The sequence below is a fragment of the Leuresthes tenuis genome, unplaced genomic scaffold (genome assembly GCF_036924035.1).
Source record: "Leuresthes tenuis unplaced genomic scaffold, fLeuTen1.0.hap1 SCAF_24, whole genome shotgun sequence".
Taxonomy (NCBI): domain Eukaryota; kingdom Metazoa; phylum Chordata; class Actinopteri; order Atheriniformes; family Atherinopsidae; genus Leuresthes; species Leuresthes tenuis.
The window spans coordinates 24,047,744-24,072,672 of NW_027325378.1; the positions used below are offsets into that span (position 1 = coordinate 24,047,744).

The window sequence follows — 24,929 nt, forward strand, 5'->3', positions numbered from 1 at the left end:
TAAACCACAACAATGTAATTTTGCCTTCTTATGCAAACCAAGAAGAAAAAAAGTTTCAGTTTTCATTTAATTCCTTATGAGGAGAATGAGGTTCATTCTGATTTGTTCATTCTTATATGAGTCATATTCTCCTTATGTTGGGGCAATAGCTTAGAGGACGCCATTGTGGGTCATTTTTAAGGAGTTGTTTGGTTATCCCCTAATGTTGATTCTCACTTTTTAAAGGATAAATGATTTATTTTTATTTTTGTATTTCCTAAAGGACAGACCTTTGATCGCATTATTTGAGTTTCGAATTGTAATCTTGAATGCTTCTAAATTTGATCATCTAGCCAGGTATACAAATTGACGGAGGACTACATTTTTTTTGTTTTAGCCCTGACTTAATGTTGAAAGAATGTATCAGGCAAGAAGTAAATAGGTCAACAGGAACAGATTGTCACTGACAGATGAACACAATCATAAAACTGCCATTTGTTAGTAAAGCAGAGGAACAATATGCTACTTTCTGACGCTTGCAAAATTGCTTCCAAAACAAGCTCTCGATCAAGGTTGAATCTAATCAAAGTCCTGTTTCTGACCTAACGATGTGGACTACACAACCCAACCAGTTTAGACAGCAAAGTCTATGCAAAGCGTTTTACACTATAAGTGCAAGACTAATGGGGATGCAGAGGGGCGTGATAATTAATACAGTCAGGCGTCAGTGTCAGATTTGTGGAAGACATGAGACAAAAGCAATTTTTTTAAAGGATACAACAAGAGGATTTAGGAGGTTTGTTGCTGTATGTCTAATCGGCAGCTCGGGGACAGAACTGCTCATGTGTTGCTTGGTGGTAGCCTTGACACTGGCCTTGGCTCTCACTCTGTTACAGCTTTCATTGGTAATCTGCAGGCAAACATAAACTGTCTGCGTCACATATCTGTTTACTGTGTGAGCACACAAATAACACAAAGACCAGTGGAGCCGCGCTTTACTGGGTCAACTTCTCTTCCACTTTTGCTGTTTGAAGGTCATTAGTTTTACATTGAATTTAATGAGTTTTATCATTCAGATATCAAACTGTAGGCATTGCTTTGTATTTTTCAGGCTTACAAGGACATGGTATGTCCTTCCACAGTTTCTTTATTGACCAATGTGAAATACTCATCTATCCTCCCTGTTCGTCTATTGCGAGAATGTTTTGTAAGCCATGCATTTTGAAAGGTGACCAAATAGCATTAAGGAATCATTAAAGCCTTGTTTCCTTTTAGTTCAGAAAATCAGCACACATCTCTTCTGCCCTGAAAGGGTCTCCAGAGCAGAGTGAAGTGTAGTTTTGGCTGGAATTAAGTTTTTTTTTTTTATAAGATCTTCTTGTACGCTGCGGTGCATGTTACATGTCTGTTTAGAATTCCAGTTGCGATGCTCGCTAATGCGAAATTTACAAGGAGTTTTTCCTTTCTTTGTTTTTTCAGGAAGCACCAGTGTAGATGAAAGCAGAATATGACAGGTCCTCTGTGACATTCATCCTAAAACAGTTTAGCTGCTACGCATCAGTTGCTCTGATGTAGACAGGCGTGTGTATCTGTGTCCTCCTTTATCCCAAAATTAAAGACCAGCTCCGTGGGATAGCAGCAAGGGTATAAGGGTATATATAATAAGACTATTCATTTCCTTCATTTAGACTTGAACGTGGACGGTCTCTGTAGCTGCCAGGAATGTTCGTACACATCATCCATTTCATCTCTTCCCTTAGAGGAATTGCGGACATTGTTTTTACAAAACTATTTACTAAGTACATTTGTCACAAAATTCAAGAAAAACATCACACAATTTACTATGTTCAAATGCACATGAAGTGTTGAAAATATTTATTTCAATAAGTATCCTTATGGGTGTCCGACAAAGCAAAATTTATGAGTTAGTGGGGCATATTGAGCCAAAAGTGTCACGGAGACTGCTTTCTATTAACCTGGCTAGATCAACATAATAGTATATGTTCAGTTTCAGATAAAATCAGCTGTAAAAACTGGATGTTTTTGTATAAGCAATATAGGTTATCAGCAGAAGAAATGCATCACACAAACTTAGGTTTCAGCCACACGATGGTAAGGATATGTTAAACTGTTCAGAAGTAACTTTGACGGGAGACATTTATCAGGTGTGGAAGTAAAGCTATGTATCTCATCTCTGCACAAGTACGTTCACAGGAACTGGTTTGAGGTCGCATATGCTTTCATACAAAAGTTTCATACACAGATGTCAGTAAGCTTAAATTTTGATTTAAATTTTAAAATGAAGTATATCGAAAGAGACGAGGTGTAATTTTCAAGTGAATTAAATCTATTTATGTACATACTGCCATCACCAAACCATGGATTATTGTGGATTTTGGGAGAGTACAGGCCTTTTTATTTGGAAGAAAACATATTGCTCACTTTGCCATCTAGGCGATGCCGTTCAGACACATAATGGGACAGGAGCAGACCAGTACATGCCAGGGCAAATTCCTTCCATCATGCCACTGCCATAACTAAACATCCTTTTGATCATTTCAACTTTATAAGTCTATCTTCCCCTTTTCTTTCTCCATCACGATAACTCTTCTTTCCACCTGTTTGTTCTCCACTAATGCAGATGAGCGAGTGAGTCGACAGTCTGCCCTATTGTGAATGTTAATGAGACCAGCATCCTCATCTGTCTAGCAAGGAGCCACCTTGCTGCCATCTGTTGTCAACACATTCATCATCACTGAGGCAAGAAGGATAGAGGGAGGAAGGACCCAAAAGGAAAGGAGCTTCCTGCTTTAGCTCCTTCAGTCTGAAGTAATAAACAGATCTTTGCTCTACTTTAAGTTAGTTTTTCTTAAGTACTGAAAAAGTACAGGACGAGATACAGCCCCTTCAAATCATAGTGACCAAACTGCAAGGGTTAAAAAGTCAATAGACGCTTGGCCAGTAGATATTTCCTAGAGTTCACTTGTGGCTTGGAACTGATTTGAGAGTTGGAATTTAAAGAGGTTTGAAGGTCTGTCAAACATAGACAAAATAGGGTTTCTCCCACCTAACGCCAGGCACTCTGAAGAAGTCAGCAATCCATCACAGGGCTAACACAAAAAGAGGGAGAGTCATTCATGCTGGCATCCAGACAGTTCATTCGGTGTCAGCAATTACACCAACATGCAGGGCTTTGGACTGTGGGAGCAAATCAGAGAACCCAAGGAAAACATTTGCAAGCACAGCGAGAAAATGCAAACCCAACCAGAAAATTCAGATTACAAGCCATTTCAGTAAGTTCTTACTGTTGGTAAACCGCTGTAACGCTGTACCACCCTAAATCAAATCAAACAAGTCAAGATCGACCCCAAAAGCGAATGTTTGAAGGGACAGCTACACAAATTTTGAATTTTCTCTTCTTGTTTTCCAATCATATTGCGATGATAAGACCAGGATGAAGGATCCAGACGCAAGATGCAGACAGGCAAAATCAAAAGGCCAGGTTTATTTGTCCAAGCTGATGTCGGGCACAGATGGTCAGTCAGTAGAACAAACTAATTAGACAAGGAACCAATAAACAGGCAAGATTCAAAAACAGTCCAAAACAAATGCAAATAAATGGATAGAAATTTAAAAAAAGCACTTTAACCAGAAAAACGAGGGATCTGAAAGAGACACAAGGAAGAAATGGTTTCAAAGTAAAACACAGAGGTACAAGAAACTGTGTAACATATATATGAGTGTGTGTATGTGCAATAACAAAGCCAGTTAGTGCAATACAGTATAAAACAGCATATTATAGAATGGAGGAACTTAAAATGCTGACATGGACTTACTCATGGCAAATTACACCTGCCAAAAATCCATTGGATAAAGACATTCAGCATATTTGAGTCCAAAAATAGGAACTTTAAGGTGCTGTTTGCAGTAGCACATTGTTTAGATGAATGAAACTGTAATATCTGCCACAAAGGGATAATAGAGATCACTAATCTTCCACAATGATAGCTGGAACACCAGTAGATTTAAAGTTAGGAGCAGAATTGTTTCAGTCACTGGACCAGCAGTATAAAGTATAGTTTTAGAATGGACACAGTTCCACAGTGGTTTACAATCTCTGGAGGATGAAAAACCATTTAACTCCTATCTCAAATAGTTACGAGACTATGAGCTTCACAGAGCTGCTTTTGACCTAGATGCAATCTATTTGCCCGAGAGCAAGGTGGTAGAAAGCTGATGAACAGCAGGCAGGTATCAGAGAAGACATTGCCGACAAGCTGCAGATACAGTGCATACAATAGTCTATCCAGACAGAAAGCACCATGTTTGCTTCTGAGATGGAAGGAATGGAAAATTAATTCATACAGGTAAAGGTTAGGGGCTGAACACTGCCAGCACATCCACATAATGGCTAATGTAATTGCCCTTCAGCTCCTTGCAACATGCTGAAAGCTAAACATGTTGACTCATACATTTAGTGTATTCATGCAACATCTCTGTCTGGTTTTCACTTTCTGAAGACCAATGAAATATGGCAAATGTTTCTAGAAAGAAAAACCTTGTGCCCCTTATTTTAAGTTTAATTTAGAAGCTACAATGACATCAAGATGTAAAATGTAGAAAAAAGACCAGAAGAAAAAAATAGAAGGCTCAAGGAAATAATAAAAGTGTTATAAGCCAATACGGACCATGGAAGTAATGAAATATTGAGTATTAAGCAATATGGCTGAACACTTAGATGCTTTCTCCAGAGACACTAAAACAGACACTGCTGCTAAAATGTGACTCATTACATGATGCACAATAAAAACAAGATGTCTAAATATTTTTCATCATTTTCTTTATTCATTCATTCTTATGTTACTTTCCTTTGTTGTGTTGCTCATGTTGCAACAAGGACTCTGTGGGGTCAGAGCACCTGTTACAGAACTATTTTTTCTTCTGACGGCTGAAAATAGTCCCGCATTACTTTGTCTGTCTTCTTTTCCTGCTGCAGAACGAATTTTGAGCAGGTGAGATACCTGCCTGATTGGGCTGGTCTCTCTGAAATTCATGACATGATCATAACTCTGTTACACCACATGATGTGGTGGAGGAACATGACAATACAACACAATTATCCCTCATTGATACTATAGTGTCATGTTGTTTTCATGTATGACAAATCTACTACAGGGGGATAAGCCCACAGATAGAGACGTCACCACTGATGTGCAAGGCTCAGACATTCATTACATCAGAGAACAAACACTAACATTATTTTATGGAACACCGAGCTGCCAAAATCATGTATTTTCATATTTCACCCACCAAAACCAAATGTTTTGGCACCTAAACCTTCCCAAACTTCAACTAAAAAAAAATCTTAATGTCTTAATGAAAGTCATACTACCAGTTTTGTGTCGTGAGTCATTGAGAACTGTTCAAAAACAACTGAAAAAGAATGTGAGAGAGAGCAGAAGCTTCCAGGTAAAGGGGGTATGGACTGATGAAAGTCTGGACAGAGCCTATGAACCAAACCTATTTTTCAGTAGGCACCATTCAGAAAAACACTCAGAATTCTCTCTACCAGCCTGCAGCTACAAAGACCTCACATCCTCCCTGGGCCCACAGTCTCTCTGCCACGCCTCCACAGTGTTATCCTACCTCTCAGTCAACTCCTACAGACCAGTTTTCAGTCCAGTCTGCATTGATGGACAAAAGGCTGAGTACCAACCTGGTCGACCAGTCTGTGTGGGAACAATCAGCTCATCAGGTAAGCAAAAAAACAAAAGAGATGACTGAGGATTTTAGGACGACAAGGAATAAGGCAAACGTTTTTTCTGTCCCGAGCAAATAGGTAAAGTACTATGGATACATGGATGTTCACCTTGACAACAGGTTAGACTAGAAATTAAATACTGAGGCTATTTACAAGAAGGGACAGAACAGACTTTACTTCTTGATAATGCTTAGGTCTTTTGATGTTTGCCACAAGATATTGCATATCAACTATATATGTAGCTGGGAGTTCAATCTGCTTTGCAGCCATCTGTCGAGGCATATTAGTATTGTATTATTACAAAACAGTTGCCAGATATTACACTGTCCTCGAATTAAGTGAATTTTAAGATTATATGTCACAGTGACTCAAATCTCCAGGTGTCTTACCTGTCAAGCTTTTGATGTTATGAGGACAAATGGAGTCGTACAATCTACAGCTGAAGGGTTTTGGCGCTATGTTTTATAGCCACCATGTACATTTTTTCATGTCACTCTTTTTAATAAAATAAATAAATAAAAGCAAGGATTAATGAAGGTAAGGCTGAAATCCCAAAATGTCAAGTGAGTAGCACGTTATGAATTCTGTACCTGGTTACAGGGACAAGAGTGGAAGGCAATCCTCTTATCAGCCTTTCACAAGTCTTGTCACTGTGGATAGAAAAACAAAACCTCCCTGCTGGATAGTATCATCAGCAAGAGTGATCATATTGATCTTGGTTTAATTGCTTTCAGATTCCGAAGGCACTCATACTGTTATCCTCCACTCTGAACACACAAGCATTCATTCACTGTGGATATCAGAGCTTCGTTTTATAGCTGCTGAACTCTTACTTCTAGGTTATGTTGATGTCACTGAGGAAGTGTCAGCTTAAAGGAGACACATTATGGCTTTATTAAGCCTTTGGCATAATTTTCTGAGGTCTTTTTGAAACATATGACACTGGTGTTGGTCAAAAGATGACTTGGCTTAAAACACAATATTACGTAGGTTAGGAGGAAATGCAAGTGATAGGCTAGAAAAGCTGGGAGATATAATTTACTCCTATGGTGTAGAAAGATTTGGGGTGCAAGATAGAAATAGGGTTGAAAGAGTACATTTAGTTAAGTCTAGACGGCAAAGAGAGATGGAGAAATTGGTTAAGAAAAGAAGAAATTTAAGAAAGCAATGGAAAAGAGCTCCAAAAGAAGAGAGGGAGGGAATTAATGTTTTGCAGAAAGAATTGAGAACCAGACTAGCAATATTCAGAAGGGTTGAATGTCTTAGGTAAGAGAGAAAGAAGAAAGAATATGTTCTGGCAGCATTTTACAGGGACCCGTTCAAGTTTGTTAAAGGGTTGTTTAACCAGGAAAAGGGAGGGCAGCTTAAAGCAACAAAGTCAGAGGTGGAAGAGTATCTAAGAAATACATGTTCAGATCTTGAGCGGTGTAGAGTAGTAGGCCTTCCACCTGACATGCTACCATTAGGAGAGACAGCTCATAAGATGGATGTTAGACCACTTAGGTGGAAAGAGGTTGAGGAGGTAGTCAGGCGTGCAAACGCTTCGCCAGCCCAGGGCCAAATGGAGTCCCCTCCTGATATCCTAAAGTTTTTGTGGAGGCAATTAAGAATAGTTTGGGAGAAACAGTTTATTCGTAGAGCATGGCGTAGGGCAGGAGGCGTTCTTATTCCAAAGGGGAAAGAGTCCTCGGACCTGAGTCAGTTCCGGTTGATCTCTCTCCTGAATGTAGAGGGGAAGATTTTATTTTGTGTAGTTACACAGAGATTAGCTAGTTATTTAGAAAATAATAGCTTAATAGATACTACTGTGCAGAAGGCAGGAGTACTAGATTTCGCAGGGTGTTTACAGCACACTGGCATGATTTGGCATCAGATTCAGACAGCCAACATTGAGAAAAAAGACTTGCATGTTATATTTCTGGATCTAGCAAATGCATTTGGTTCAGTGCCACACAGCCTTATTTGGAAAGTGTTTAATTATTTTAGAGTGCCTGTAGTAGTTGTTAACTTAGTAAGAGCATATTTCCAGGATATTAGACTGTGCCTAAGTACAGCAGGTTTCACAACAGGTTGGCAGAGGCTAAAAATAGACATTATGGAAGGGTGTACAATTTTTCCCATTAGCATTTACAATGGCGATGGAGATAACTATTAGAGTTTCCAAGTGTGTTGTAGGTGGAGAGAGACGTCAGGATGGCATGTGCCTTACACTAATTAGGGCCCTGGATGATATGACGTTGGTGACTACAAAAGTACCATGTATGAAGAGAACACTTGAGAGACTTAATGAAAATATAAAGTGGGCTGGTATGAAAATCAAACCTACTAAGTCTAGAAGTATCTCAATAAGTAGAGGGAAATTAAGTGATAGAAAGTTTATAATAGATGATGAAAATCCAGGCAGACATGAATGATGGAGAGCAGGCAGTGCAGTTTCGGATGTTGCTGAGGGACTGGATAGAATAGATAAATCAGGACTCCCAGGAAAGTTGAAGCAGTGGTGTCTGCAGTTTGGATTGTTTCAGTAAGGTCCCAAGGAGAAGAGAAAGCTAGTTGTTGAGCAGGTTCGTAAACAGGAGGAAATGTTAAGGGGCACAAAGGCAGTGGCTCAGACTAAGCAGGGACGATGGTTGAATTGGGAAAGTGTAGAGAAGAAAAACCTTGGCTGGAAAGAGCTGTGGAGTATGGAGGAAAGGAGTATAAGATTTTTGATAGGGGCAACATATGATATATTTCCAACTCCCCAGAACCTAAAACTCTGGGTAAATGTAGACCTGTTATGTTTGTAATGGTCAGGTACTGCAACTCTAAGGCATATTTTGTCAGGTTGTAGGGTGTGGCCCATGTGAGCCTTTTGAAATGAGATGGTCATTATAGGTGAGCTGGCCTGCATGACCTTGTTTTTGCTGGCATTTTTAGAGATTGTAGGACTGTTTATGTGAGTTTGTCTGCTGAATCTGCTGGTGTGTTGTGTCCTGCCTCCACCTCTGGCACCCTCTATACTTATATTACCCCCTACCCGAACCAGGGTTTGTATCCCCGCCCCGCTATTACTAGTGTACAGTTGGTGAGAGGCTGGGGTAGCTTGTGGAAGAAAAGATGGTTGCTGTGGTGTGAGGAGCAGTAATGGCTGGCATTAGGGTAGCGACTCTGGGACACCGGTGATCACTGTCTAGCCTCCTGGAGGTGTTGTGGGCCCAACTAGACGAAATGCTGATGAAAGGATGTTCCCACCTGATGACCCCAATGACATGTTGGCCAGCACTGCTCAGTGGTCTAAAAGAGTATTAATTTGTTTCATATGTCCCATTTAACCTGCTCATATAGTCTTTGTTTTCACTGAAATGACAGTTATGAAGAATCAAACTTTCCTTTATTCTGGCTCATCTGGTTGATCTCTGTACAACACTTGTCAGATCTTATCATTATGTATTTTCCCATGTTATCAAATGACCAAGTCACCTCCAAACCCAGATCTTCGTTCCCAATCATTTTCAGTTTACATCATTTCCTTATTTTCAAGTAATTCACTCACATTTATATTAAGAACCTCCTCCTGCCCTTTTCATTACTGCCCTCCTGTCACAACCGTTTAGAATGTGTTGCTTTCCATCTGAAGGATTACATTATCTGGCAGGCTGCTTGTTGAAAAATTCAGCTGTTTAATGCTTGCAATGCTTAAGATTTTAAAAAAGATTTTCAGATTAATAAGGAATAACATGCATCTACTCTTTCATTATTCATGGAATCAGATCTCCCGAACAAACGGTCACGTTAGAAGAACATAGCTCATTCCACTTTTCACGCTTTGAGCTGATCTTTTAAAAAATGGTCACGTTTCGGTCACAAAGGCCTTTCTACGCACATATCAGTAAGAAAAAAGCTCAGTGCTTAAATATGAAGCCTAATCCCACCATAACAAAATACTTCAACACTGTATTGAAGATAGATTCACGTAGTACTTCCAAACATCATCTAAACACTATCCATTTGAAATGACAAAAATACCAAAAAAAATACACCTTACAGTAAAATGTATTTTTTAAATGTTCTATAGTATTTGCCTATATATTAAAAGTAGTACCTTTATCCATAAGTTACAAGTTTTCAGTGATCCAATATAAAAACATTATGAATTATATAATCATCCATTCTTAAAGAATGAGGGTATCTAATTCAATTTTCCAAAATGCTTGTTTTAAGTTTCCTCCTCTTCAAGAAATCTGAACCTACTCAGTCCAAATGTACCAAAAGGAAATCATAGGTTGGTTCGTACAAGCAAAAGATGAGCCACCACAGTGCGTTTGTAGTGTTAGAATTGTTATTCTTATCATCACAGAACTAGTTGTCGTTCCAACATGCATTTTACAACAAACACTATTAATGAGATTGATGACTCAAGGGTTTGTGTAGGGAATTGTGCTCTGAATTTCATATTCCTTTCCTGTTCTGGTCTATGTTTGATTTGATGCTTGTTGGTTCCTTCTGACGGATGTGTTTTGAGAACGGTCGTACTTTTTAAATAAATCAAGGTAAAGCTGAATAGTGTGTGAGAGAATTACAAATTTTCTTTTAACCTTTCCTTCAACGGCTTTTCAGCTTCTTGATTATCCAAAAGCAGACTTTAAGAGTTCACCTTGTTCCTTTCATGCCACAATATGAGCTTTGAACAATCACAACTCCTGGTTATTAACATCTTTAAAGATTACTTTAATTTCACTCTATTTTTATGTTCTTTAAAATTATTTGTTTCTTTTCTTTTTTTTACTACTTTGACTTAATGTAAAATAAGTGAAATTCAGCAATCATTCTCACTCATAAAACTCACAATCTTCTTTTGATACATAACAAGTATATATACTTATATACTATATACATATATATAACTATATACTAATAGTACTGTATGCAATGCTACTGTCTGAACTGTTATCAGACCTAACCATTATCAGGCCTATTTAGGTTATTCTATAAAGACATAAATAAAATTGTTAACACAATGAAAACAAAAAATACAACATAAAATAATATCACCCTGGAAATTATAAAAGAATGGTGTTACATCAAGATCTTGGGATTTGAACATGTATCTTTCACAGAATTTCTAAAAAAAGATGCCTTAATTTTAAAAGTACCTTTTCACCTGTAATCATGAGTCGCTTTTTTCTTTCCAATTCTCTAGAATGACAGCATTTTGTGACCAATTTTACAGGTGAACCACGTAAACCAGTCTCACTGTTAAATGTGTAATAGCATGGGAAGAAAAATCAAGCTGATTGCCAAGAAAGTGCTTTTTCTCTCGCACAGCATGATGTAAATCACTGGGATATTTCTCTTAGCTGCACTGTGTTATAGTCGTTTGCAGTATGGACGCGACTTATAATCAACTGCGACTGAAAAAAATTCTGTCTGTAATAAGTGGTAGACTGGTTGTAGTATTGGAGGAGGCAAACCATGATGTTTTTCAAAACCAGACCATCTAGTTTTAGTGCCAGTTGTTTGTAGTGCTTAAAACCGTACAGTCAAAAATACTGTAAAAACTGATGATCCCTCCATATACAGCTTCAAAGGATATCTGTGAGACTGTATTCTTATACAAACCCATTTTATGTATTTATATTTATATGTGACATTTGGTGGCAGTTTCTCAATACTGTGAGACTATACTAAACCACCCACCAAAGGTACAAATAGGAGTGTTAACATGACCTCTCGAGGGTCATGTGACACCTTAAAACACTTATAGTGTTTCCTTAAGCCCCCATCTTTGCAGTGGCTACAGCTGAACCCCGAAACTGTAACGAACAATGAATGGGAGTTCCCACAGTTTATTTGGCTTTGAGATTGTGTCAGATAATAGTAAAGAAAACCACATAGGAGGCAAATCTGGACACCACTGTAATCTAATTGTTTGGTTGCATGATCTATCAGATTCCTTGAAGAGGACCCAGAGTTTCAGCAGCAAAGACATGTTGCCACACTACTGATATTGCTTAGACAAATGTACCATTGTCATCATGACGCAGACCACATTCAGCTGTCAGATCAGCGTTGTGAAGTGCGTGAGTTAAAGGGGCTACGGAGGAATCGGACAGTTTTCTTAACTTAAATGTGATCTACATCAGCCCTCTTTGCATGTACACTTGTTTGCTGCAGATTTTGATAGAACAGAACATATATGAGAAAATTAAAGCGATGAATAATTTCAAAGGAACCCCCAGAGCTGTTGTATGGCTATTACACTTCTTCTGTTTTTCAAAGTTTTGGTATTGTGGTAGCTTATTTGAGAAGGGTGAGGGTGTAGAGGGTAAATGGGCAGTGGGGATTGTTTAACACAATTTTGGAGAGTGAGAGAATACCCATGACATGTTCAGAGCATTTAGCATCTTAGGGAGAGCATCACTTCACCACTGGGAAGCTCTTTCACTACCCTTGCATCTTCTGCCAAGGTGAGGGAGGAGTCTTGCCCCAAGTCCTCAGACTCTACCTCCTCAATGGAGGATGCTGAGATCCTCAAAGTGCTCCTTCCACCACCCAACAACATCCTGAGTTCAGGTTAGCGGTTTCCTTCCTAGGCCAACCACCTCGGACGGACCCTTTCTGAGTCATCGAATGGGTTGCCATAACATCCTTGAGGCCAACCGAAAGTCCTTTTCCATAGCCTCAATGAATTCCTCCCACACCTGAGCTTTAGCAATGCTGCAGCCCTTTTAGCCACTTGGTACCTGTCAGCTGCTTCCGGTAAACTTGGGACAACCAAGCCCAAAAGGCCTCCTTCTTCCGCTGGGCGACTTACAAAACCACTAGGGTCCACCAGAAGGTCTTCCAGTAACTGCCACGACAGGCACCCCCAACCTTCAGGCCAAACAGGCGCCAATTAGCTCAACTGGTGGAGCAGGTGTCCCATATACAGAGCACCCTTTGCTGCATGTCCTCCCCCCCTCTCTACGCTCAAAACTTTCCAAAAAGGCCACAACTGCCAAAAAAAAAAAAAAAAAAACCTTGAGGCCACTGGTCTTGGAAGCTGCATCCGCAATTGAGGTCCTGAACGCGGTCCATTCAGATTCTATATCCCCAGCTTCCCCTGGTATATGAGAAAAATTATATGAGGTTTGTCCGGCAGTCTTGGACAGGTCGCAGGAATGGGGGTCTTCCATTAATAGTATTATCATTAGTGTTGTTGTTATTAATAACTGCTCTGCTCAGACTCATGGGAGACGTGCTTGTTTCCTGCTATTTCCATAGCGATAGCGGCACACCAGAGAAATTTAGATTATATTTTTTTTCCAATGTGAGAAATACAATGCGTGACGGGAGTGCGTGACAAAAGACAAAAGCGTGGTTGTCAAGCTCAATGCGTGAGACTTGAGAGCCCTGCATTACCAGGGACTTTTGAGATGGAAGACGCTGTACCACAAGCTCCCCCGCGAGAGTTGGCGTCATTGCTTAGCAGCGTGGCAAAGACTTTACATTCGTACAAAGTAATTGCATGCTGTGTGGTCAAATGTTTCAGCATGTTGAAGGCATTTCCCCCTTTGATGTGATCAAAGCTCTGCATGTATTGCAACTGGCCCTAGTATTGTCCTTTTTGGTGAAATATAGCCAAAGTTTGGAGTGCTTCTGCCTCAATGCCATGTTGGAAACATTCTGAGCCAAAATATGAAGCGTGCACACGACTTCATCGTGCAAATACGTCAGACGTTAGCAGCACTTATAAACGGGATCGTTAGGCAGGCGAATTAACGATCTATTCTCCTCAAGAACTGGTTCTCGATTCCCGTCCCTACTGATCGGTTCCAATTCCCTTTACAGTAGTACAAAGAGCCCAACCCAGTCAGGTTACAAATGTTCCATTGCTTTAACAGGTGATGTCTATCTGTTTTCTGGATTCAGCAGAAACAGTATGATATTCATGTCCAACCATGCAACTCACTGAGCAGCTCCCCTTAGTTAACATATTTTCCTCTGCCTTTCTAACTGGTAAGCATATTTAGCATTACAGCATCTGTAAATTATGCACAATCTAAGGCAGACAGAACAACACAGCTGCAGGCTAATCAGCTAAAAGAGATGTCTGGTATAATGTAGCTCCTTTAGCTCCTGTAACTCCTTTACCAGTTCCAGAGAGCATAATGGTGCTTTCGCCTTGCTTCTTTTCTCTTTTCTTTTTCTTCTGTCAGCAGAACTTTTATATTCGTCTTCAAAATCACCTCCGAGAATCTTCTGTAAGTCATTTAGCAAAAAGTTTTCCTCACCCAACAGGTTTCAGAGGCTTTTTAAGCTCCTATCTTCCAGCGAGTCTATTAGTCATGGGAAGAAGCATGAAGGTGATGCCATATATCAGTTGCTCTTTAAAGCAAGTAACAGCTCAGGGGATATGATCTGATGGGCAAGAGCCTTGCCAGGGAATTAATGTCATGCCATGAAAAGGTGTTAATGCTTCGCCTGAAGTCTACTTTGATACAGGACCTCTTCGCTCTCTGATGATTACACAACTGTGTGGAGTAAATACGGCCAGGGCCTCTACATTCCACTAGGGCTGTCACAACAAAATAAATAATTACTGTGAAGGTGGAAGAAGGATACCAAAGTGTTGTTTTTCAAATTCCACTTCCCCCAAGACTTTTTCTGTGATGGATGAGAAAACTGTTCGGATTGAGAAGAAACAAACCCTAAGTAAGACGTGGACAGTTTTTGATAAGTTTGTCATTAAATCAGGGCAAGTTTGACCCATGGAGACCCCTCTCTTTACCCACAGGAACCAGTTAGAGCTATTGAGGTGGCAAGAAAGAGACTTGCACAATATGAGGCAGGCAGTTTTAAGGCTACAGCTGATTGTTGAATATTTGAGATGACACTCTGCTCTACTGGCCATCATAATTTGACAAATGTGAGTCAGAAGTGACATAGGCACGAGATCAAGTCTAATGGACGGGTAAGTAAGGATGGGGGAATGGTAAGTGTTGGGGAATGGTGAACTATGTGTAATCAAACCATCTGAATCAATTCAAAAGTTGCCTGTTTGCATTGTAGTTCGGGCTATTCATTTCATTCTTGGACATTTTTTCATTGACTAACAGTTTCTGAGAAATTTGTATTTGCCTAAAGCTTTTTATCTTTTGAAACTTGATTTGTGGTACTGTTCAGAGAAGATTGTGTCTGCTGCTTTAAAAGTTACTGAGCCTATGGAGCAATCCTACTTAGTGTGATACCATGCTTTATTTTTCGTATATATATATAGAATTTTCTTTTTCTTTTTTAATTCACAAAGCATTTCTAAGTGGCTTTCCCAACACAATATTATGACATGGATATTTTCTTGCCCAAATGTTTATTACTGTGACAGGGGCAACAATGTCCGCAGACTACAAGTGAGTATTCCTACATCCCTAATCTTTAAAGAATAATTAGTTTAACAAAAAGCATGATGTTATTCCAACTCTACACGTTTTCTTAAAAGAAAATGTGTCCCCTCAAAATTTGTCCATGTGTAAAAAGTGAGAAGTGACACAGTTCAGGATGAAATTTGTGAGATGGCAATGCATTGACATCTGATGTTTTGAAACAGCATCATGTGATGTGTCTTCAGATTAATGTATTTGAGGAGCTATGAGTGATATCACTTGTGTATCCCTTTGCTCTCACAAACTGCAACACATGCGCATAATAGAAATGTGTAAGATGTAAAAATGTGTAAAATTTCCAACCCTAACCTTCTATATATAATATATATATATATATAATATATACATGAATTTTAACTTTAGCTATATTGGAACAAGAACGACTTAGAAAAGTAATGATTCATAAGTGGGAGGGGCCAGTAAAAAGGTGAAAGGACAGCTGGAAAGATTACACAGGACTAAAGTCAAACAAGCAGTCTGTCAAATGAAAGTCCACAGATTTATGCCATCCAACAAAACCCTACTACTGTCTTTGTCACACCGATATGTCAAGTTGAGTTTTTGTCCTGTCTGCACATTTGTTTTGTGACTTCCTGTTTTATTCCTTGCCCTTCCTTATGTGTCACCAGTCTGATTGACTTTCCTGTTTGTGTCCACCTGTTCCCCATTCCCTCATGTGTACTTATAGTCTGTGTCTCCCTTTGTCCTGTGCCAGTGTGTCATGTCTGATCATCCTGCACACAAGCCCTTTGTCCATAGTCAAGCCTTTAGTCACAGTCAAGTCTGTCTAGTTCCTCGTAAGAGAGATTTTTGGTTGGCCTTTTGCCGTTTTGTATTTTATAGCTCTTTGAGTTATGTCAGAGCTTTTCTAGTTTTGTTGTATTTTCTAAGTCCTCGTTAAGAGAGATTTTTGGTTGGCCATTCGTCGTTTTGTATTTTCATAACTCCTTTAGTATAGTTGGAGCTTTTCTAGATCATCCCTCTTTTGAGGTGTTTTTTGTTCCCTGGGATTTCCCTGTTTTTGGTTGAAAAATTAAGTTTGTCAGCTGACACCTGTACTCTGCATCTGAGTCCTCTCTGAGAGTTCCCTCTGTTACAGTCTTTGAAATGTTATTATGCAAGTCAGCCTAAGCTCAGGCAATCTATATGTTTTACTTATTGCACCCAAAAATTATTATATGTTTCAAAGCTTAAAATAACTTTTTTTTTTTTTTTTTTTTTTTAAAATGGAGATTTCCTTATTTGGATTTGTCTGGACTTTGAATGAATATGTATGACTTAGTCAGGAAAGAAGACTTGGTTTGAAGGAAATGTCATGTATTTCTTACAGTGGTGAAAACATTACAGCCATTACAGTCCTTTGTAGGGACGGGCTGGGTCTAAATTAAAAGCAGGAGTAGTCTGATTGGCAGGGCGCCATCCACACTACCAGATATCAGGGTGGAGTCCCAGAATGATCCCTGGACAGGGCACAGTCTGTTCCCTTAGTTAAACACTACACTGGTAGCCAATGTGAGTGTGTGCAGGTGGACAGAAAGAGAGGGAGATGATACACAAATAGTTTGTAATACAAGATCCCCATTTACAAAACCGTGGCACGCATGAAAATCTAACAGAAATCATCAGTTCAATCCAATATTATATTGAATAGACATGTTAAGGAAAACAAAATAATCCAAAATCTCAAATTCGACTTATGTGATACTATACCTGAATTTGCAGTCTCAAAGTATTTTAGAAAACCCACAATTCTCACTGAAAGCACTTGAAACCTACAAAAGTAACAATAAATAAAAATTCATCGCAAATTAAATAATCAAAATCAGCCATTACTTTTGAAATGTTGATTAATATATTTTTTTTAAAAACTAATGAAATAGGGCTGGACAAAAATGATGGTACCCATAACTTAATATTTTGTTGCACAAACTTTTGGAGGCAATCATTGCAATTAAACGATTTCTGTATTTGTCAATGAGCGTTCTGCAGCTGTCAGCAGGTATTTTGGCCCACTCCTCATGAGCAAACTGCTCCAGTTGTCTCAGGTTTGATGGGTGTCTTCTCCAAATGGCATGTTTCAGCTCCTTCCACAGATGTTCAATGGGATTCAGATCTGGGCTCATGGAAGGCCACTTTAGAATAGTCCAACGCTTTTCTCTCAGCCAGTCTTGGGTGTTTTTGGTTGTGTGTTTTGGATTGTTGTCCTGTTGGAAGACCCATGACCTGCGACTGAGACCAAGCTTTCTGACACTAGGCAGCACATTTCTCTCCAGAATGCCTTGATAGTCGTCAGATTTCATTTGACCTTGCACATATTCAAGACACCCTGTGCCAGATGCAGCAAAGCAGCCCCAAAACATTGCTGAGCCTCCTCCATGTTTCACCATAGGGACAGTGTTCTTTTCTTCGTATGCTTGGTTTTTGAGTCTATGAACATAGAGTTGATGTGCCTTACCAAAAAGCTCCAGTTTGGTCTCATTTGTCCAAAGGACATTCTCCTAGAAGCTTTGTGGCTTGTCAACATGGATTTTTGTAAATTCCAGTCTCGCTTTTTTATGATTTTTTTTTTCAGCAGTGGTGTCATCCTTGCTCGTCTCCCATGAAGTCCACTTTGGCTCAAACAACGACGAATGGTGCGATCTGACACTGATGTACCTTGGCCTTGGAGTTCACCTTTAATTTCTTTGGAGGTTGTCCTGGGCTCTTTGGATACAATTCGAACGATCTGTCTCTTCAATCTGTCATCAATTTTCCTCTTGCGGCCACGTCCAGGGAGGTTGGCTACTGTCCCGTGGGTCTTGAACTTCTGAATAATATGAGCCACTGTTGTCACAGGAACTTCAAGCTGTTTAGAGATGGTCTTATAGCCTGCACCTTTAAGATGTTTGTCTATAATTTTTTTTTTTCAGATGTCCTGGGACAATTCTCTCCTCCGCTTTCTGTTGTCCATGTACAGTGTGGTACATACCTTTTCACCAAACCACAGAGTAACTACTTGTCTCCCTTTAAATAGGCAGACTGACTGATTATGAGTTTGGAAACACCTGTGATGTCAATTAAAGGACACACCTGAGTTAATCATGTCACTCTGGTCAAATAGTTTTCAATCTTTTATAGAGGTACCATCATTTTTGTCCAGCCCTATTTCATTAGTTTGTTTTTTTTAAATAATTATGTTAATCAACATTTCAAAAGTAATGGCTGATTTTGATTATTTAATTTTTAATGAATTTTTATTTATTGTTACTTTTGTAGGTTTCAAGTGCTTTCAGTGAGAATCAGTGGGTTTTTCCTTCTTTAACTGAGGGGTACCAACCATTTTGTCCACATGTGTAAGATCAACTTTTGATATTGTGATATATGGGGTCATCTAAAAGTTCAGGAAAACTTGTGAATAAAGTTAAAATTTTGTTAAAACGGCACATAGACCAAGGCAAAACCACGTTCTCTTCAACAGACGTTAACACAGCTTAGAGATAACAGCCAGAGCAAAGCAAAATCAATATTGCTCCTTAATAATCTTTTAATTTAAAAAATAATCAAAATCAATCAACTCTGCTCTAGAATAACCTCCCTCACACTTTAATAAATAGAATACATACAAGAAACAAAAAACACACATAAGAAAGTTCAGTGGAATGTGCACTGAAATGTACTTGATTGAAAGAAAAACTAGAATAAAGTTGTGAATCACTGAGTTTAACATTAATGTGAAATGTAGTGTAGTTTCTATGAAAAAGACACTAAAACATTTAACTAAAACATTTAGAATTCAACTTTGATGTCAAAGGATGTTGCTTTTGATGTGTTGGGCCTCAAGAGCATGCTTATAATATCTGCACATGCCACTAAAGCTCTAAAGGTTTCTTTGAAATTATTCATCACTTAAATTGTCTCATACACGTTCTGTTCTATCAAAATCTGCAGCAAACAAGTGTGCATGCAAAGAAAGCTGATATAGATCACTTTTAAGCTAAGAAAACTGTGCCCATTTCTCTACAGCCCCTTTCACACATGCTCTCCATAACATTAGTCTAACAACAACTGAATGTCTTTTTTTTTAATCATTGTCTGTTTATTCTTTTCTTTTCTATCTCTAATATTTTGATTTTAATCTTAAACAAAAGCAATAAGCAAAAAAAACATTCCTTGCAACCCAGTAACACAGTGACTCCATCACAAAAAGGTTTCCTCTGCGATAAGTCAGCAGGTCTGACACTACATATTAGTTAAGACCCTGTCAGATATTAGTTCCAAGCTCGAACTGATCTGCCGTCATTGTGTATTGGTGTCATATGTGAAAGTGCAAAAGTGGCATGGGGGGGTTAAAGTAGATTCATGATGTGATTCATGAGGTGACGAGGGCTATGAGTGTAATGGAAGTACACGCCAGTCTAACCACTGGCATTTTGGTGACCCAGCTGATTATACAATGCCAACTTGATTTGTACAAGTTTTGTACCTTCATGGTGCTATACTTATGCTGCACTCTCAGCTGGACATTTTTTCATTGCAAATAGGCAGATGTGCAGTCCTCAAAAACGCTACATTTAGGCCCCAGAGGACACAATTTCTGTTGGTTGAATACTGATTGGTTGAAAGTTAGCTTGAGCCTGCGAGAGCAGGGAGGAGTCAATAAAAAACTATTTCAAAACAAGGACAGAGTGCAAAAAAAAATCAGAAAAAAACAAAGAATTACGGGTGAAAAGCAAAGACATCAGCTGCTTTGGGAAGTCTTCATTAACTTAGTATGTAGTTCTACACTATCACAATGCAGCAGACCTTTGACTACATTAACTTAGGTCTTTCCTGAAGCAGAGCAAAGCTAAAAGACCAACAACAACACCAACACAACTAAGAACACAGAAAGCTCCACTCGTTTGATATTCATTACACTGCCCTAAAGTGGCAGCAAAACATTATGACATCTAAATGTGTATTTGCGAAGAACCAGCGGACAGTGTGAATATGTCTAACTAATATCCTGCTGTGAAATGTGAAAAGGACTTTTATGTCTTTTTGTTAATGTCTCAGTGACCTCTGCAAATTAGAATCCTGTTGCTGTTGCTCTGGTCAAATTGTGTCTTTATTTGCACCTTCTAGAGATCACAAAAAAATCTAAAGAAATCTTTCATGTTTCAGGGTTGAAAACGTTGTCGCACAACAAAAAGAAATAGAAGTAATTAATTTGACACTAATTCATCAACAGCATTTGATTACTGCTGAGGGCAGGTGGAGCTTTTGTGTGTGCCTGTGTGTCAGAGCATGGGGGTGTCAGAGATGTCTCTATTTCACAAAATAGCACTGAAGACTTTTCTTTTGTCTTTCCTTTTATATACTGCTCTTTTTCTACTGACCAACTGTATAATTGTCATTATCTTTATGAGATTAATATGCATTGCAGTGACCATCCTATTTGTGTGAGAGTATGACTGGGCATTTAGGGCAGGGCTCAGTTTATTAAATGATAAGCCATCGTCAGTCTTTGTCACAGTTCCCAGGGACTAAGCGAGCATGTGTGAGTGTGTGTCTTTGTGAGTGTGAAAAGGAAAGATGGGGTAGGCTAGAGTTAGCGCATTTGAAGGAGGGGGTTAGGGGAGATAAACACAGTTTACACTAAGAAAGTAATATATAACTAAGAGCAATCGAGGACGGTGATGGTATATGTGTCAGCTGCTGTGACTGTATAAAGCACAAGTGCGTGTGTAATTCTGGCATGAGGTCGAGCCACAGCATGTCATTGACCACATCTTATCAGGAAAGAGTTGCAGCCACAAGAATGTTAGTTGTCTGTGTTATTACAATATGTTGCTTCAGTTCAGAGCCACTGTGACATCATCCCATCTGTCTTTCACAGTCACAACGTATTCGTGGAGGTTTCAGCTCCAACCCAGGCTGTATTTGATTTGCATCAAGAAATCATACACATCTAATGCTTTTCCCTTGAATATGCCAGACTCTTTTCAGCTTGAAATGCAATTAAACAGACAAACATTGTTTGTGGAATTCATTATTTCTTGTTAATCAAAACATCTACTACTAGAAAAGGGTGTTCCTGCGAAACAGCAGTGAAAATGCTGATGAGCTGAATGGGGATAGCTGACCATGCTAAAAAAGCTGAAAATAGTGAAAATTTGGCAGAAAGGTATTTGCCAAAGTTCCAACAGGCCTGAAAGGTATTTTTGAAAGGACCTGGAACTGGATGAAGGCAGAAAAATGCAGAAAAGAGAAGAAAAATGCAAAACAAAAAGTGAAAAAAATTTTAAACAATGAGAGAAAAAAATTTAAATTTAGCAGGAAAGTATTTCTGAAAGGAACTGGAGCTGGATGAAGGCAGAAAACTACAGAAAAGAGAAGAAAATGCAAAAAGGATTGGCAGTTGGAAGGTACAGCTGTGACAGGTATTTTTGAAAGGAGCTGGAGCTGGATGAAGGCAGAAAACTACAGAAAAGAGAAGGAAAATTCAAAACAAAAAGGGAAAAAATTCAGAAAGATGAGAAACACTGCAGAAGAATGTGAAAATTTAGCAGAAAATTATTTGCTGGAGTTTCAAAAGACCTGAAATCTATTTTTGAAAGGACCTGGAGTTAGATGAAGGCAGAAAACTACAGAAAAAAAAAAGAAAATGCAAAAAGGACTGGCAGCTGGAAGGTACTGCTGTGATTCAGAGGCTTCTAATTCAAAAAGTGAAGTCCTGGAGGCTATGAAAGTCCTAGTGGCTGAAAGAGGATAAATGTACCTACGTTTTGATGCTAAAACTATTTCTGTGGCTTAAAGATTTTGGAAACAGTGACAGATTAAAAAAAATTCTGAAGAATCCTTCTGTATTCTTCCATTCTGTCAGTTGGAGCCTCCACTCTACACATGAACATTTGGCGTCATTGGAATGCATTATAAACTCAGAATTCAGCAAGGATTTTACAAAATTTTGAAGGTGTGATAGTTCAATATTGGCTGAATATCTTAAAAAGTAATAGCTGAATGTATTGTGAACATTTTAAAGTTTGAATGGTGTCTCTAGCTAAAACTATGCTGAAGTTTTTAATGATTTGAAAGGATTTACCATTACTTTTAAAGGGAAAATGATTTGCACAAAAACCTTAATATTTTAAAAACTATAATATATATATATAATAGTAACAGCATTCTCACAATTACAATAGTGACTGCATTTGATTGTGTTTTATATTAGTAAAGTTATACGATTTAAATAATCAGTTGATTCATCAATTGATTGATAATGAATCAATTGATTAAATAATGAACCAATTGATTAATTTAAAACAATATTTTGTCATCATAGTGAGGGCAAAGTGTTTGTTTACAGAGATGGAAGAGTTTCTCTAGTGGGGCGGGGCGGGGGCACGTCCATCCACCAATCAGCATTGGTATTTCCTTGAACAGGCGGTAGATAGGTGGGACTTCATGCTCTGTTAGCCAATCAGCATCTACCTTCCTCTGCGCTTTGAGAAGTTAGCAATCCGGTGCCAGTCTGGTCCGTAGCCACGATGGATGCAATACCATGCTTTCTGCTCGTCCTCTTGTTCGGGACAAGGATACAAGAAAATACTGGTAAGTGCCCTGCAGTGAAAACAGTTGTGATGTGTGTTGTGTGACGGAGGTGTTTCTCGGAAGTTACACTCACGGGTCGGTGGAGCTCTTTGTTCAAGAAGCCCGAAAAAGCAGTGTGTGTCTAACTAAGATGGCGCAGGGTCTGCGGCCAGCCTGCTCCTGCCTGTCTGAGGAATGTTTATTGTCTTGGTTTAAAAAAAAAAAAGAGCTGGGAGCTATAAGTCACATAGGGTTTAAAAGGGCTTATTGTCGTTTGCTCAGTTTCGGGGCTGGCCAGGTTTTAATTGCAGCTTTTGGACTCCGCTTTGCGAACAAAGAGCGCAGGGTCTGTCTTGGAGTAATAGTCCCCCGTTTTCCTAACAGAAAGTTGGCAGTAATACTCATTCGATGTTTGCGTTTTGTCAAGAATTAGTTGTTCATTTACCTTGTGTGGATAGAGCGATTCACCAGGTGGAAATAAGTGTCCCGAGGATCTAAATACCTATGACTGGTTCACTGGCGAATCGGTTTCCTTATAGTTTGTAACTATTTCTGCTCAGTGTTGTCACAGCGTTTTGTGTAGATGTTTGTTGTGGTGATGGAGTTCTCAGCGAAATCCCTCTAGCGACGTTTTTCGGTCTTGTAACTAAAATTCAGAGTCTGTCACTCAGTTACCTAAACAGTTACCTGTTGTAAATGACGCTGTAACTTGTTGTGTATTGACTGAGAGACTAAAACTACGTTCACATGAGACTTGAAGCCTTCGGTTAGTTCTGTGTTTCGGTCGAGCTCAGAGTTATCTCGTATTTTATTAAAGGTGATAGTTTTCCGGTGTCGTTAGAAGTGATGACCCATGCAGATGTACTTTTGTGTTTGTTTCGTTGACACCGCCGTTGAGATGTTGTCAAAAGGACGCGAAAGCAATTCATCCCTGCAGTAGCTCGTTGGTTAATTCATTTAAAACTCGGATTTAGTAAATAAATAGTCTTTGCAGTGAAGCAGAAGTTCACTTCGACGGAGAAAACTGCGTTTTAAACACTTGAAAGACCAGTCGTCTTTCATTCGTTCTCGTATAGGTGGGGGCTGCATTTAATGGGGGTAACTGTGGCCACACGTGAGCAGGATTGAATTTCCACGCTTGAAGTGAATTGGGTCCAGCATTTATAGCATTTTTTCAGAGAACTGCACTGATACACGAGTCAGCAGCGCGGCCACTCTCTCCTGTTCTCAGTTTCTTTGGCGTTTTTATTTTTACTTTCAAACGGTACTGTGGTCCTGACAAATATAAATGTGTATGTGGATATATATATATATATATATATATATATATTGTTGAGTGCAAACAGTATTGGTGTTTTTCCCCTCATGATTCGCAGACTCACGCGTTTCCTTTGTGTGACATTCCTTTGTGTGTGTGTGGAGAGAGAGAGCAAGAGAGCTTCATTATGGGTGGACGGGCAGGATTTTCAAAGAGCACGCTTAAAGATCTCATTTGAGTACCTCCCCATCCCAAAACCATGGTTATCCTCGAATACCCCACCCCTGCTTCACATGCGGACTGTGATATTAAATTGATATGTTGGCTCTGGGACACACGATTAAGGGAGGGAATTCCGCTTTCTTTGTCCAGCAATAGGATTGTCATGGCAGGGGTCCATGCTCAGAGCTGGGTATTTTATATAGGAGGAGAATCCAATATCCTAGATGCACATCGTCTTATTCACAGACCGGGTGGGTGGGGGGGAGCAGCTCGAACGTAAGTGACAAATATCCAGGCTATAGATTTTCCACCCACACAAGAGAGCAGACAGAATTGGAGCAGAGAGCATCTTCACCGACACCTCGTCACGTTTCTGTACAGCACCACACCACACCCCTGCAGCTCGTGCCTCAGCAGCATCCACAGATCATCGGGAGTGGGCTCATTTAGGTGGCGGGAGTAGTACCCTCTGCATTCCTCCAGCTTAATGGACCCTGCCCACCTGCTCCATAAGTCTTTTCTTTCCTCAGCTCACACAGTTTCTGTTCACCTCGTGTCGACGCTCCTCTCGTGTTTTAGGATGCCAAAAGAAAAAGAATTGGGGCTCATTTTTTTAGTTTGAAATCTTCCTGTTTCTGTTAAAGGCTGTATGGAGGAAAACTTTTAGAAATGGTGACGCAGCCGTCCGCGTTCTCTTTGTTACTGGGGTTACTTTTTTTAGAAGCAAGGCCAGCAGCTGTTGCTCAATTCCGTT

General features: G+C 39.3%; 1 protein-coding gene across 2 annotated transcripts in view; it reads left to right on the forward strand.

Moving 5' to 3' along the window:
• The first annotated feature begins 14,515 nt into the window (after nucleotides 1-14,515).
• Nucleotides 14,516-24,929, forward strand: part of tgfbr1b (transforming growth factor, beta receptor 1 b) — a 52,562-nt gene continuing 42,148 nt past the window's right edge. Inside the window, exon 1 of one of the 2 annotated variants that reach the window (XM_072378946.1) lies at nucleotides 14,516-14,675. Coding sequence is in view for 1 of the 2 variants with exons in the window: in XM_072378945.1 (XP_072235046.1) it covers nucleotides 22,653-22,716 (64 nt within the window). In the remaining variant the exon portion in view is untranslated. Of the gene's footprint in view, nucleotides 14,676-22,525; nucleotides 22,717-24,929 lie in introns of those variants that run through there. The other variant, XM_072378945.1, reaches the window with a different exon arrangement.